Below are 17,152 nucleotides of genomic sequence, written 5' to 3'. Positions count from 1 at the left end.
TCATGTTTGATAAAAGTGGAAAAAGACCAGACTCGGATTTTAAGTTAGGAAGTAAAACCCTACACATATCAGGAAGAGAGAAGGACCTAGGTGTGATTATCATTCAGACTACCTCCAGCTGACCACATCACTGAGAAGGTACAGAACATGTATACACTGCTTGCTAATATGAGAATGGCATTCACATACATAAATGAAGACTTGCTGAGAAAGATACCATCATTCATCAGACCAACCCTGTTGTTGTTGTAGATTTTTTCACCTGACACAGGTGAGAGTGGAAGCGGGCCTATGGGCCCGCCAGTGAAAAACTACGGGTAGAGTAGACGAGGGCTAGCTGGTGCTAGTCAGCACATTACTGAACTTCAGGATAGTTGGGACAACGTAGTCCAATATGGTGACGTCATTGGCATGGCTCTGGCTGGCGGCAAGCAGGCAGTCTGCATGTCGGTCTTCAAACTGGAGGCGGTTGAAGTGCAGGCAGTTAAGGGAGTCGGCAACGTCACGAAAATTGGCCTCAAGATATCAATCCTGATAGTCGAAGATCTGATCCTGCAATAAAGACTCAAGGAAGGTGCGAGTCTTGGAAGGAAGGGGTGGAATACAGGACAATATGCAATGAAATTGTTCGGCGGGGGTGGTGCAGGCAGGAGATGGAGACATGGGATGGTCAGTCTCCATCTTGTCGGTTGGAGGTGGCCTGGTTTTCTTCCCCTTCTTGTTCTTCTTCTTCTTCTGTGGCTCTCTGTCAGCAGCAGGTGATGGAGTTGGGGGGGAAGGGGGATCCTCTTCTTCCCGGTCGGTGGAAGGGACAGGAGAAGGAGCCCTTTCCTCGGCTACTGATGGCGAGCGGCGGGAATTGTCTGGGGGTGTGGAATCGATGGCGTCCATTGGTGGTGCAGAGGTGGTAGTGGCGGTGGCAGCAGTCGCTCTGTTGAGGGGAGCATCTAGCTGCAGCCTTTCCGCGGTGTTGTGCGGGGTTTGGAAGACTGCAGCTCAGAGGCATGACACTCTTAACAAGGTGCAGGATGTACATCGCGGGCGAAGCATTGTGGGATGACAATGTGCAGATGCTCGTTCTTCTCAAATATCTGTGGGAGAAGAACGGGCATCGCCGCCTTGTCACTGCCGTAAAATACCCACGCCATCGTGATGCACATGGTGACAATTGTCTCAATCTCCCCAGTGCACCGAGGATCCCTGGGCCAGCGCCGCTGTACATGAGCAGAGCCCTGCACAGCTGCACCCCCCAGCCCGGTGACGTCAATAGCCTCAGGACCCTTCGGTGTCTGTAGAAGATGGAACACAAGTGACTCGCCCTCGTGCAATGAGTGTTTCCGGCCTCGTGAAGTGGGAGCAACGATCCCCAGGCGGTGTACAAATACATCAGCGCCAGTGTCCAGGTGCCGGATGAATCCAATCCCAGCCCTCACATTATATCAGATCACTGTACCCGAGGTGGTCTGGGCCCATGGCGACTGGAAACCTGCACCATCAGCCCCCCTCAATGGGTCGAAGGCTGGAGCAGGTGAAGAGGGCATTGCTGGACTTGCTGCCATCGTTGCTGCACCGACAGTCCGTCCAATGGCGTATGCATCAGTAGTCTAGAATCCTCATCTCAAGAAACAATAGATAAGACTGAAAAAGTTCAAAGGGCCACTACAAGATGGGTATCAAGCTTGAGGGATTTAAGTTACGAAGAAAGACTGGAAAAACTGAATCTGCCAACACTACAGGAGAGAAGGAAAAGAGGAGGCATGATTATGCTCTATAAATGCATATCAGGGAAGGAGAAAATAGACATAAATGAGTATATAACCTATGGGGAAGCATCAGCAAGAGGACACTGCAAAAAACTGCATAAAAAGAGGCGATAAAGATGTAAGGAAATTTAGTTTCCCAAATAGGACAACTGATCAGTGGAATGCACTACCAAATGAAATAGTGTGTGCCAAAACAATTCATAAATTTAAGGATATGCATGATAAAAATGGTTTAATACATGGGACAGTAGGAGCTTGGCTCATTCCTGTAAATATACAATTAGGTAAGAACACACACACAAAGACTGCTATAGAAATTAAAGGGTATTGGAGGAGTGAATGGAAAATTGCTAAAATGGATGGAAAATTATTTAGTGGAAAGACAAATGGAAAAGGTGTGACTAATGGTGTGCTTCAAGGCTCAGTTTTGGCTCCTATTATGTTTGTGATATACAGTATGTAAATTATATGACAGAAACCTTAAGCAGTGATAAGAACATGTTTGCACATGCTGCAACAACTATGAAGTTAATCCAGAACAGTAACAACTGTGAGGAGTTGCAATATGATTTGGATAAGTTGTGCAGTTGGTGCCAGATTTAGAAAATGGAGTTTATGGTGAAAATGCCATGCCTTAGAAATGGGAAGAAGCAGCGAAAGACCTTGTTATGAGTATATACTGGAAAGAGAGAGGGTCAGCAAAGCATGGGAAGAGAAAGATCTAGGAGTGGCCATAAAAGATAATCCATCTTAAGAGAAGCATATAAATAATTCAAATCGTAGCAATTATAATGGCTCCAACATGTTCACATGCATCGACCTTGGTCACCTAATGACGGCTCTCCACGCTGCATGATATCTGGCAGCCTCCCTATTCAGTCCTTTATCCCTGAGATTGCGCTCTTTGACCTCGTTCAGTCCTTTATCTCTGAGATTGCGCTCTTTGACCTCATCCCAGGTCTTTTTAGGTCGGCCTCTTGCAACCATACCCCCAGTGTTCATATTTCTCATCTGCCACGTCCAACTGTCATCCTCTATCCTCTTAACATGCCCAAACCATCTCAATCAACCCTTCCTCATCTCAACACCAATACAGTTCAGCTCCATTCTTCCTCCCAACTCTTCAATCGCAATCCTAGCCCTCCCAGGCCTCAATTCAAGGACACGACAGCCATCTAATCAATGTCATTTCTGTACGTCTGAGTCTATGAATATCCTCTTCCTTTACTGCCCAGGTCTCACTACCATACGGCATTGCACTTCTAACAAGTAATGCATATTTTGATCCTTTATCACGGAGGGAGAGCCCTCTCAGTGTTAGGGGAGACAACAGCACTCCTTACCCAAGCAACAGTGCTAGATAGAGCCCCAGCTCCTGCACATAACATGTTCCCTACATAACAAAACTCCTCCATACACTCGAGACTATCCAGCAAGATCAAGCCTTCCATACCTGACAATCTCTACATGCTCTCCCTGACATACTGCACACACAAAATCAACATTACAGTATTTGGTAGTCTGCCTCTAATACCATTACATCTCTTGGGCATCCACTTTTCATAAACACTGCACAAAATGGAGCTACTTTCCACACCCATGTGGCAAACTGCACATGGCCACACTCTCTCTCTGCTTTGCAGTATAGCCACCAGCCCTGGATATCAATACTTTTGTTTTATCCACATTTACTCTCAAACCCTCGTGCCCCATTCCATCCCTCCATTTCCTAATCTTTCCTACACCTTCCTTTCATTTTCAGCAATCAACAGCAAGTCATCAACAAACAACATTTCCCATGAGTCCATTTCTGATGTCACGTGAGAGAGCTTCACGAATCACGACAAGCAATTAGGGGCTCAAGACTGACCCGATGCATGCCAACATTAACGGAAAACTCATCACCGATACCTCCATTCATTCTCACCTGGGTGTGAACACTCACATACAGAGCCAAAACCAATCTAACCAGCCACTCCTCAATCCTAAGCTTTCTCAATCCCCATCTTACTTCCTCTCATGGGAGTTTGTCAAAGGCCATCTCCAGCTCAACAAAAACAAAGTACAGTCCCTTTCCTTTCCTGTGTAATTTTTCTGATGCTGTTGGACAATGAATTTGGTATCAGTGATCACTTTGCCTGACAAACACAAACTGTGTCTCACTGATACCCGATGCATGCCAACATTAACGGAAAACTCATCACCGATACCTCCATTCATTCTCACCTGGGTGTGAACACTCACATACAGAGCCAAAACCAATCTAACCAGCCACTCCTCAATCCTAAGCTTTCTCAATCCCCATCTTACTTCCTCTCATGGGAGTTTGTCAAAGGCCATCTCCAGCTCAACAAAAACAAAGTACAGTCCCTTTCCTTTCCTGTGTAATTTTTCTGATACTGTTGGACAATGAATTTGGTATCAGTGATCACTTTGCCTGACAAACACAAACTGTGTCTCACTGATATTCAAACTTTCCCTGATCATACCTTCTAGGACTTTCTCCATTATGTTCATTATCTGGTCCAAAAGTTTTCTGCCTCTATAATTTCCCCTTTCCAGGGCACCACCCTTCCCCTTATACAATACCATATAGACTGATGGCTAGTATGAAAGTCACTCTCAGCTGTTTGGATGAGGAAATGTTTAGAGAGAAAATTGTGTCCATAAGACCAAAATTAGAGTATGCAGCAGTGATATGATCACCTCATTTAAAGAAGCATGCATGAAAACTGGTAAAGATACAGAGAATGGTGACTAGGATGATACTAAGTCTGAGAGAACTGTCTTATGAAGAGAGATTGAAGAAGCTGCCAACACTCAGTGAGAGAAGAGAGAATAGAGATTTTATTACAATGTTTAAAGGAGTTAAAAAACTGGAAAAGGTGGATAGAGAAGATTTGTGGATGATGATGGAAGGACAAGAGTACATAAATATAAAGTGAAGAAGAATAGATGCATCAATGATGTGAAAAAATTTAGTTTTCAAATAGAAGTATGAACATTTGGAATTGTCTTGAAAAGGAGGTGGTGCAAGCAATGAATATTCATGTATTTAAAAGTAGACTGGATAATTTAAGATATGGAGACACAGCTACACAAGCTTGGCTCAAATCCTGTATACTACAACTAGGTAAATACAACTGGGTAACACACACACACACACACACACACACACACACACACACACACACACACACACACACACACACACAAACCTGATGGTTCCCTGGAAAAGCACAGGATCCTGGGGAATGACAGAGATGCTGGAGCGCAGGGTATGGAGTCCTAGGGTACTAATGTCAATGCCATCCACCTCCACAACCCCACTGTCTAGTTCACACAGACGCAACAGAGTTGAGATAAGTGAAGACTTGCCTGTGGGGTGGAATGTGAGTCTGAGGGTGTGATGGAAGATGATAGTATATGGGAGGGAAGGAGACCGATACACAGACTCAACTTCCACCGTCTACTTATTAAAGCCAGCTGACTAATGACATCACAGTGTCCATCACAGTGGACATCTTGAAAATATTGCATTTCAATCAGCTATATCTTCAGATTACTCAGAAAGAACAAACTTACAAATAATCACTTATCTTGTTAATTTACTTTTACATGACCATCAATTGGTCTGTTCATTTTCAAGAAAAGATAAAGTGGGAGGAGAGAAGAGGGGTACAGAGGTGAGGAAGCTGAAGCTGGAGGAAGTCAGATGACAGCTGAGAGTTTGACAAGGTAAATGAAAGATGATGGAAGAAACTGAAGTAGGCAATAAAAGGTATGCTAATCAGACAAGGTGGCTGTATCATATCTCAGTTGCCAGTCTTCCCCACCTGCACCAGTTCTGCCAACGATTCCAATCTTCTCGCCAGCTCTGATGGATGCTGTGATGCCATGCAGCACCAGGGGGAGCTCTGGTCGATATCGCAGCTTCACATCCCGCAGCTCGATTGCTCCGTGTGATGGCCAGTCCTGCGTTGGCCTGGTTGAGGCTATCTCTCGTGGGGCTTCACTTGGCAGCTCCTGAGATTTTGAGGAAATTCAGTAAGGTTCCAGAAGATACTCATATACTGCATTTTATTCTGTCATGGGGACTCAGTTCCTGCTGAGATTGGGGGACCATTCACTGAGGCTCCATTACATACCCTCCTCAACATAATTTTCAAGTACATGATGATATCCTTTAAACCCTCATATTCTTTCTACTGTCATATTTTATCTATGACAGGCTTCTTGTAGAGAAGCACTTGGAAACAATTACATTAACCTCCTTACTAAGCTTAATAACAAGAAGAAAAAAATTCATATTTAAAGATGCTAATATTCAAGCTTGGTAAATCATTAGATTTTACAATCACTAGAGATCTGCTAATATAAACTTGATCCTTTAAGTGAGAGAGGCCCTTTCTGCTCTGAATAAACCAAACGATGCATCACTATAATCAAAGAGTTACGTAAGTAAAAGGGTTTTGCTATACAGTACTTACATAGGCATACTCAATGATGCGCTCCACAGAAGTGATGCGAGACTGAAATTCTGACTTCATTCGCATCAGAAAGGGGATAAACACACACACCTGCAAAAAAGATCATGGAATTAGTCTGCTTAATGTTGAAGGCAAAGAACATGGAATTATAAGAACAAGGAAGGGAAGGATGGTAACAGGTTATCTGATAAGTGACAGACAGGGTGGTTTCAGGAATGGCAAAGGATTCAAGAATCAAGTATTTGCTTAAAGGTAGATGATGGAGAAAACATGTAGGAAAGACAAACAAATAATATAACACAGTGAAGAGGCAAAGATTTCAGTACATTATTAATATTATGAAAGGTTAAAGCCAGTCATGGAAAAGGATGTGATCAATGAATGTTGTATTAGATTTATGATGCACAGAAATGATGTTCCACCGTTTGCTAACAGTGAATGGGGTCACTGGAAACTAAAGCAGAGCTTTGTGAATATTATGGACTGTGAGGCTTGTGAAGTATCTGCAGTCAGTAAATGGATCGTTACTGTGAAAGAAATTGCTTGCAGTGTGATATGTTGGGAAAATGAGATAGTTCTGAATTGGTGGAAGAGTTTAAGTAACTCTGAGTACAACCAAAAAGTAGAGGTGTGTAAGTGAAGTGGAGAATACATTTGCCCAAGGAAAGTGGCCAGTGCTATGAAGCCCTTCATACAAAACACCATACCTATAGTACTGAGCACAGACGTTGCAAGAGGACTGCATGGAAGTGTGTTGGTGACAAAATGAGTATAACAGTGTCACATTTTTGTATGGCATTTGTTATAACAAGAAAGATAAAAGTGAGAGAAGAAGAAATGAAACTGTTAAAGAATGTGTGGAGGTTCCACTGACTGCAGAGGATATGACAGCAAGATATAAATCAAGGAAGTCAACTACTGTAAATGGAAAGGAGATGAAAATCTGCTCAGATAACCTGGATGACAACCTAACTACATAAAATTTAATTTTAAAAAGACCTCGGCCATTAAATCCATCAAATCATACGCAAACCTTGGTCACCTGATGGCCATTTTCTAGGCTGCTTGATTTTTTTACAGCATCTCTGGTTAGTTGCTTTACCCTGAAGTTTTTAAGTCAGATTTCACCCACTGTTTTCTTAGATCTGTCCCCTGGCACTAGGCCTTCAACATTTTTATTCATAACTCTAATCATCCAACTAACCTCCTCCATTCTCTACACATGTCCAGACCATCAAAGTCATCTTGCTCACAACACATCACTAATATTCTTTATATCAAAATGTTCCCTCAGTGCTGCACTGTACTGTATAACTTGTTCTTTAAAGAAGCATTACTCAGTCCATCTCACCATCATCATCATCCCAGTTTGCTCTAAGCTGTTAACAGCCCCATCCTTTAATGGCTGTGTTTCACTACCATACAACATACACTTCTCTCACATGCAGCATACACTTTCCCCTTCTTGTGAAGTGAGAGTCTCTCATTATCAAGAGTGTTAACAATTCTCTATGCTTCTAGTCATTTCTGCGTACTGGAGTTTGAATTCAGAAGTAAGAAGGTTAGCTAGGAGAGATAAAAGAAGATGTGTGGATGAAAAGGTTGCAGAGACTGAAATCTTAATAAACAAAAATGATGGACAGAGTCAAAGAATAGCATATGAATCGATTAGAGAACTGAGTGGTAATGCAGGTAAATGCAAGGAAATACCAGTTAGAGACAGGGAAGGAAATTTATTGACCAAAGATGGAGATATTAAAAATAAATGGAAAGAGCATTTTGAGACAGTTATTAATAGACCAATACCACCAGAAGAGCATATACCGTCTGCTCAGGAAGATTTAAATATAGAAACAGGAGAGTTGAGGCTTGCAGAAGTGGAGAAAGCAGTAAAACAGTTAAAGAATAATAAGGCACCAGGGGAGGATGGTTTATTTCCGGAAATGTTTAAAGTGGAGGGGGATAGATTAATAATGATCTTGACCAAGCTATTCAATAAGATATGGGTGACGGGGTTACTACCATCAGTTTGGAAGAACGGTGTAATTGTTAAAGTTCCGAAGAAGGGAGACCTGAGTGAATGTGATAATTGGAGGGGAATCTCTTTGTCACCGATAGCTTTGAAAGTTTTCAGTAGAGTGTTGTTAAACAGGTTGGAGCCGGTGGTTGAGGGTATTCTGGGGGATGAACAGGCTGGTTTTAGAAAGGGACGTGGTTGCAATGATCAGACCTTTATAGTTAGGCATTTGATGCAGCAAGTTAATGAAATGAGAGTACCGTTAAGTCTTTGTTATGTTGATTTTGAAAAGGCTTTTGATAGTGTTTCAAGAGAGACTATGGGGAAGATCATGAGACATTATGGAATACCAGAGGAGTTTGTGAGGGTCATTATGAACATGCATGAGGACACATTTTGTAAAGTGATGGTTGATGGTTGTCTGAGTGATTCGTTTGAAGTCAAGTCCGGAGTAATTCAAGGTGGTGTTCTATCGCCTTTACTATTTATATTGGTCATTGATTACATTATGAAACGCGTTGGAACAGAAACCGGTGCAGGTATACTTTGGGGAGAGAACAGGAAATTTTTGGATTTAGATTATGCAGATGATATAGTTTTGATTTGTGATAGGCCAGAAGAGATGCAGAGAGTGTTGGACTGTTTGGTGAGTGAAGGTCGCAAGGTGGGTTTGGTTATTAATTGTGGAAAAACTGAAATAATCAATATGAATATGGAAAATGTGCAGGAATGTGTAACTGGAGGTATGGTTGTAAAGCAAGTTGATAGGTTTAAATATTTAGGTACTTATTTAGCCAAGGATGGTTCTTTGAACTTTGAATTCGAGGAAAGGTTAAAGAAGGCTAATCAGGCAATGGGAATGCTTAAAAATATTTGGAATAATAACAGTTTTTCTGTGCATACAAAAATCAAACTTTATAAGGTAATGGTCAGGAGTATCTTAATTTATGGACACGAGTCTTGGTACAGCACAGTGACTATGGAAAATAAATTCTTGGTGTTTGAAAACAAAGCACTTAGAAGAATATTAGGAGTTAAGTGGTGGGAAAGGATACCAAATAGTAGAATCAGAGAAATAACGGGAGTGCAGCCGGTCGATGAATATGTTAGGTTCTCCCGATGGAAGTGGCTAGGACATGTGTATAGGAGACAGGGAATAGTACGAGGTACACCAGGGTGGGTGGCACTTGGTAGGAGAGGTAGAGGAAGGCCAAAAGAGACGTGGGTGAGGACAATGAGACGGGAAGCTGGAGATGAGTGTTGGGGAGATCTTGAGGAGTTAGCACAAGATAGGATGTGGTGGTGTGAGTTCATCGAGGCCCTATGCATCCCCGAGGGTGCCACAGGAGATGACTGATTGATTGATTGACTGTAATGAAGCTGGCCTCCACTCCACCCAGGCTCTGATAATATAACCTAAACTGCAACATCCTTTCACATACTAAAGGGAAATGCCACTAAACTCTACACTATCTCTTTTACATGCTTTTACATGATTCCTATACATATTCCACACACAAAGTTCACAATATTTTGCAACCTACCCTGCACATCACTGCACCTCTTGTGCACCATCTGTTACAGCCATGACACAGAACTAAGTCACCCACTTTCTGCCCATACCCACAAAGACATTCTCCACTTACCATCACTGAGTCACCATCCACCCTACTGACCATTACCATGATTTTATTCACATTCACCCTAAAACCCCTGGCTTCCATGTCATTTCCGTCCTTATCAAACTTTTCCTCTGTTCCCTTCATACCATCAGCAATCAATTCAAGATTAACAGCATATGAGGCGTCTGGCAATAGATAGATAGATAGAACAACTCCCCAACACTTTCAAAACCAAACTTAACAGGAATGGGCTCAGGAGAGACCCCTGATGAACTCCAAATTCACAGAAATTCATCACAAAGTTCATCACTCATTCACTGAGGCTTTTGCTCCTTCATGTAGTTTCAAAACCACTCTGACAATCCACTCATCAACTCGCAGTTTTCTAATAGCCCACTGTAACACATGCCTGGGCACCCTGTAGATGGTCTTCTCAGGTCCACAAAGACAGTACAGTTTTCTCTTCTTTACCAAAAACTTTTCAGGATGTTGTTTAAAGAGAGCATCTATAGTTTCTCATGCCAGCATGAACTCAAACTGCACTTCATTTATGCTGACTCTCTCCTCGACCACGCTCTCAGTAACTCTCCCAAATATTGACGTATGGTCTGACGATTTTAGGTTCCTGTAGTAACTCCGGTCCAGTGTATCATCCATGTCTTTATAAATTTTCACTATCACATTTTTCAACCACTCATCTGGTACAATACCCTCCTTTAATACCTCATGCCTGGAACCAGATGCTTTCAACATTTCAGACACTATCTTAGGTCTCTCTGGTGCCTTGCCCATTTTCGTCCTGTCATTTTTATTTTAAACCATGTCCTGTCAGTTACTTTTTTGTTTTTCCATATAGGCTTGAGCATACAGAGAGATTAGGATGACCAAATGGATATGTAGTGTTTCCCTGAATGACAAAACTGCATATCAACAGTAGCCAAAAGATCAGCTAGGAAATGAAAGCATCGGTAAAGCAAATTATAAGAGAGAGATTGATGTCGTCAGGACATATGGAAAGAATGGAGGATGAACCCTGGATCAAAAGATCTATGAGTGTGAATGTGGATTAGAGGGTAAAGTACTAAGACACGGACTTAAAAAAGTACTTGGAATGAGGTTCTACAAAATGATCTCAGGGGTTTGAACTTAGATAATGTAAGAGATTGTGTGGCATGGAAAGCTGGCATCCACTGAACAAGGCTGACACATGCAATCATGTATAAAATCTTTTAAAATGAAACAAACAAAACCAACTCCCACTCAATCTAAAAGTGTGGGAGAGCATTAGTTCAAATACCATAAGACTCTCCCTGCCCCAATCAAATTCTACATTAAACAGGCAGTTGTGTTCTTGTCAGGCACTTTGTATATCATCATTACTAACAACAACAGAGCCATTACCATTATCACTAAAATGTTCAACAACTATTATAATGTTTTTATGCTGTTCTCCCTCCCTCAACAACTCACCCCATTAACTGTTGACAGTGCAAGTCCTGCACTGGCTGTGGAGACTATGCCCTTGGTGAAGACGCAGATGATGGTGATGGAGAGGGTAACCATAATTGCCATCAGATCCATACGGTATGTGAACCACCGATTGGACAGTCGAAACACCAGCAGCGAGACAGAGTGCTTATCTAGGAAGCTGTACATTCTGAGGAGATTGATATAAGTTGAGATCAGAAAGCAAGGAACAACAGGAACTAGTTGGGATCAGATAGCAAATGAGAATAGGAACTAGGTGATATCAGACAGCACAGGAGGACAGACATGAGTATATATCAAAGAGGAAATGAAGACAGAAATGAGTCAAGATCAGACAGAATATTCCAATAGAAACAAATTCACATCAGAGAGCACAAGAAGACTGAAATTAGTTGAATATACAGCAAGGGAGGATAGAAATGGGTTGATATCAAATACCATAAAAGCAAGGAAATAATACTGTAGAGATCAAACAGAACATCATGATAGAAATGAGTCAATAATCAGATAATATGGGAGGATGGAAATGAATACTGTAGAGATCAGACAGCATAGGATGATAGAAATGAGTCAATAATCAGATAACACTGGAGGATACAAATAAGTCATAATCAAATAGCACAGGAGGATACATGAAATAATACTGTATAATACTGAAGGAGAGACCTGAGTCGAGATCAGATAACATAACAGAATGTAATGAGTTGGGATATTGTTCAAAAAAAAAAAAAAAAAAAAAAAAAAAAAAAAAAAAAAAGGATGCTCTCACAAAGAGAGCCAGTGTGAGGTGTTGATAAAGTTTTATTAGGATGTCAAAGGATGAATTCACAAAGGGGGCCAGAGTGGGGTGTAGAGATGGTTGTATTAGGAATTTAAAAACACAGACAAAATGAGATAGCATAAGAGAACAAAATAGAGCCAATTAAGGCAGCACAGAAAATAGAGGAGAATGCAGAGGGGGACAGAATGAGTCTGGACAATGCTGTACTGGAAGTGAAGAACAGAGAAAGGATGAGACAGCACACAGGGACACACGGAACCAGGATAATGCAAAGGAGAAAGGATTCATGCACAAAGAGGGACAGTGTGGGGTCTACATGAGGTAGCTTGAGAAGTAAAAAGTAGAGACAAAAACTGCATGCAGAAATAAAATGATGTCTAGTTTTTGTCTGCAGACAGTGATGGACGAGGCTGCAGTGGCAGAGGGAATGAATTAAAGATGAAGTTAAATAAGGAAGAAAAAAAGCTAAGTCAGGACAACATCAAACAGAACTAAGGAAATTAATTAGGATAATGCTGAATAGATGAGAGAAAGACAAGACAGGGATGCATCAAAGATGCTGTAGATTTAAGGAACGCTGTGTTGGGAGCTAAGAATGAACTGGGTCAATATGAAGTTGTGTACAAGAAAATATCATAAGTTTTGAACAATGAAATATCTGGTCAAGGTGAGGTTGTGTACAAGGAAATACAAAAAAAAATTTCTGTTTACATGGCTAAAATGGGGAGAAGGTATAAAAACTACCATGTAAATGGAAACATGTAAATCATGCCGAAAGAACCACAGTTATTTGGCTAATATGAGAGGCAGAGAAGTGACATCCCAGAATTTTCTCAGAGTCCCTATTCATGCTCACCAAACACATGCATAAAAACACACTGATCATTACAGTACTAGGCTTAACAAACAGTTCATAAAATAGAATATAAAGGTAATATGCAGCCAATAAGTGGAATTTTGGCTCGCCTTGGCAAACAATGAAGTAATTGTTATTTTGGGAGGGTTATCCATGGCTGGGAGATCGGAGGATGGAGCTAAACAGTACCTCTAACTTCTCCAGGGCTGCGGCAAGGCCTCAGAACTCTTTTTAAAGTCTCTCCCACTAGATTCTTCACAAGCTTGTCTTGGTAAGTATTTTAAATGCCAGCATGCATTAATGGTTTGTAGATCAACAATTTTTCTGTGTAAATGGAACTAGATTTTTTTTTTTTTTTTTTTTTTTTTTTTTAACAGGAGGGCACGTACATTGAGGGTCTCCTGTCTTACGTCAGGATGAGGTTGTGTACAAGGACATGACAACCCAAGATGAGTTTGCTTGCAAGGAAATACTAAGTCAGTAATGTTGTTTAGAAGGAAATACTGGTACAACAACAATTTTCCAGTATCATTTGGTCTGGCACCTCTTTTAATCTGGGCAAAATTAAGAGATGATACTTGAAATTCTTGTGCCCACTACGCTTGTTTACAGATAGTGTTCAGTGTAGTGCATGATTACCTGGATTGCTTGCACTGCATATCTTGGTGGTGATCCCTATATTTTACCTGATTCTTATCTTGTTTTACTTACATTTAACACTAGCTATGGTTTTTAGGAGAGATGCCAGTGTCAGTGGTGGTGTGATGCATTAAATATCAGCATATGCCAATACAATCAAACATCTCTGATTGTGGTTAATTGGTCTGCCAAACTACCACAATGACAAAACTCAATAACCAAATAAAGCAATAAATGGGAATAAATGTTAACTGGTTTATGGCCCCAAGTTTACACTCACTTTTTTGCCTAATATTCAAATAATAACCCCTAAAAAGACTGGAGGGAATGGATAAGCAAATGTTTACACCAATTCTGCTCCTCTCAATCATGAACCAGACGACCAATTTCTCTCAATATTTCTCCTAACTTTGTGAACTAGCATTGTTATCAATGTATTTTGTTTGTGAATGTGCCATTCTCACAATTAATAATTCATAACTATCAATTTCTGTTCTTGTGAATATGACACTTCTCATAACACTTCTTGATCTTTTAGTTAAGTTTACCCTTAAATATATCATCACCAGTTCATTCTTAATTACTATCACAATTAAATCCAAAGACTATTTCAATCCCTGGACCTTCTGGGACACTTCATAAATGAGTGAGGAGTACATAAATTATCATCACATATGGGGATGTTTGTGTGTGGCAGCCAGTTGCCACGAGGCATGCCGTTACCATAGTTACCAATATGTAGCTACCTAGTGACATACTGCACTAGGCACAGCATCTTCACATATATTTTCACTCCCCTGTCTGATCACAGTGGTACATGAACAACTATTAGGGGGGACTTAATGTAGTAAGACATTTTTATTATGCTAAAGACAAAAACAATAAATGCAGGGTAAGATACAAATGTTGAAAAAACTTGACCGTGGTGTTCCCATGCAGAAGCTGTGACACATATAATACTGGCTCTTCAACTGCTTATGATATAAGAAGAAAAGGGAAAAATACTGGAAGTCTATACAGACAGTGATTCAAAGAAGAAAATGAACATTAGAAAAACTATGAAAGACAGTAAGAGTACTGATCACAATCACGTGATGCTGGAATGTTTTCGACAGCTTCAGATGATGAGGACTTGTCAGGCAGCTTGTTAATAAACCAGGCTCAGTTGTTCCATAAAAAAATTAAATTCGAACAAAAGCATGATTACACTGAACAATAATGGATCAGAGGTGTACTGGTAAATTATTATACGTGACTTCTGTTGGCACCTGTTGAAATATTATGTGACATATGTGGCTCCAGTTAGTCCAGCAAAATGGTTCATTGAAAAAGGTTCTGAAACCAGGGGTGCTGGAAAATTGGTGTTGTACCTATATTAAGTCAAGATAAGGTTGCTTGCAAAGAAATATCATCAGAATGTGGTTGCTTAAAAGGAAACATCAAAATGAGATTGCTTACAATATCAAACCTGGATTACATCACAATGACAGAATCAGAATGGAATCAAGATGGATGGTGGTCACACAGCAATGTATTTTAAATCGTCTGGAAGATTTTTGCATCAACTCATCCTTAGTGATTTATTTTATTGTTTACACTTCCGCATGGATTTGGAGAAAGCATATGACAGGGTGGATAGACAAGGATTGTGGAAAGTATTAAGAATATATGGAGTAGATGGGAAGTTGTTGAATGCTGTGAAGAGTATGTATGATGGTGCTAAGGCTGCAGTGCGTGTGGATGGTGAACTGAGTGAATTTTTCTCTTTGAAGGTTGGGTTGAAACAGGGATGTGTCATGTCTCCATGGTTGTTCAATCTGTACATGGATGGGGTAATAAAAGAGGTACAAGGTAGGGTAGTGGATGTTGAAGTGGCCCTGGTGAGAGAGGGTAGTGTTTGGAAACTCCCTGTACTGTCGTTTGCAGACGATACTGTGTTGTTGAGTGAAGACGAAGGAGAGCTGCAAGGCTTGGTGGAAGAGTTTGGGAGAGTGTGTAAGAAACAGTATCTAAAGGTGAATGTAGGGAAGAGTAAAGTGATGGTCTTTGAGAGAGGTGAAGTCAGTGAATGTACAGCAAGGTTGGATGGTAAGGAACTGGCAAATGTGAGTACGTTTAAGTACAGTACTTAGGTAGTGTGATGAGTAAGGATGGAGGTTTGGAGGGTGAAGTGCTTGAAAGGGTACAGCAGGGAAGAAAGGTTGCTGGTTCCTTGAAAGCAATGATAAGAAGCAGGGAAGTGAGCATGGAAGTGAAAAAGTTACTACATGGCAGTATTGTGATACCAACTCTAACATATGGAAGTGAAGCTTGGACATTGCTGGAAGGACACAAGTCAAGAGTGAGTGTAGTGGAAATGAGTTATTTACGAGGAGCCTGTAGAGTCACATGGAGAGACAGGCTGACAAATGAGGATATAAAGGAGCGTTGTGGTGTGGATGTGGATGTGATAGGAAGCGTTAGGGGGAATACACTGAGGTGGTTTGGCCATGTGGAGAGGATGGAGGGTGAAAAACTGACGAAGAGAGTGTATGTGAGTGAGGTGGAAAGGGGAAGAGGGAGGGGGAGGCTGAGGATGAGATGGAGGGATGGGGTGGAAAGGTATATGAGAGAGGGGGGTGTGAGTTGGGAGTGGGGCAGTGAAATGGCGGGGGACAGGACGACGTGGAGGCGATTTGTTTGTGGCCACCCCGAACGGGATTGATGCGTCTGGCAATAGATAGAGAGATAGACAGAGACTTCCACATTCCTCTACATGATTTTGATACAAGATAATGTTCAGGTAAAACAATCACAAAGGATGAGGTTTTATGAAGCCTCCTAAGCTATTTAGAATAAAGATCATAATCCCACAGCTGCCAACCTTTTGGTGAAGAGGTGCTCCTTGTCAAATATGCGTATGATGGAGAGGCCAGCAATGGATGAAGCGATATGCTGTGTGACTGGAGACTTCAGGGTATTATCCAATCGCTTCAGTTCGCGCACCCCCGCATTCAGGAACACATCAAAGATGATAAACAACACTGGGGGGGAAGGGGAAGAGATGAGCAAGGGAAGTGGCTTAATAAAGGATAGGAAAAATATGAGACTGGAAAAGACAGACAGACAGACTGAGAGAGAGAGAGAGAGAGAGAGAGAGAGAGAGAGAGAGAGAGAGAGAGAGAGGAAAAAAAATAAGACACTGAAAGGGAGGGGAGGGGAGGGGAGGGAAAAGAGAGAGAGAGAGAGAGAGAGAGAGAATGAGGGTGAGAGAGATATGGGAGACTGGGGGGGAGGGGGAGATGGACATGGGAGACTGGGGGAGAGGGGGAAGGGGGAGAGAGAGCGAGAGGTGAAGGAGACCCAGAGAGAGAGGAAAATAAGAAGAGACTGGATATGATATTTTGAGGATGGAGGGAGAAGGATATAAAAGGACAGATGAAAATTAGGAGGCTAGAGTGGATAGAAAGGGATGAAGGAGGAAGAATAATAAAAAAGTAGAGAGGAGAGTTATGAT

At 41.5% G+C, this 17,152-nt stretch overlaps 1 protein-coding gene across 1 annotated transcript in view; it reads right to left on the bottom strand.

Annotated features, from left to right (window-relative positions):
• The window catches only part of LOC145402098 (ATP-binding cassette sub-family C member 5-like), a 279,936-nt gene that overhangs the window by 20,025 nt on the left and 242,759 nt on the right, over positions 1–17,152 (bottom strand). The window contains exons 24-28 of the mRNA XM_080274212.1: positions 16,520–16,679; positions 11,363–11,549; positions 6,254–6,343; positions 5,600–5,789; positions 4,982–5,141 (exon numbers count right to left, since the gene is read on the bottom strand). Coding sequence (XP_080130338.1) covers positions 4,982–5,141; positions 5,600–5,789; positions 6,254–6,343; positions 11,363–11,549; positions 16,520–16,679 — 787 coding nt within the window. The remainder of the gene's footprint in view (positions 1–4,981; positions 5,142–5,599; positions 5,790–6,253; positions 6,344–11,362; positions 11,550–16,519; positions 16,680–17,152) is intronic.

This window comes from Coenobita brevimanus, chromosome 57 (assembly GCF_032717465.1).
Source record: "Coenobita brevimanus isolate Jiangsu-jjx chromosome 57, ASM3271746v2, whole genome shotgun sequence".
NCBI classification, from domain to species: Eukaryota; Metazoa; Arthropoda; class Malacostraca; order Decapoda; family Coenobitidae; genus Coenobita; species Coenobita brevimanus.
This window is presented reverse-complemented; position numbering and strand designations above follow the sequence as displayed.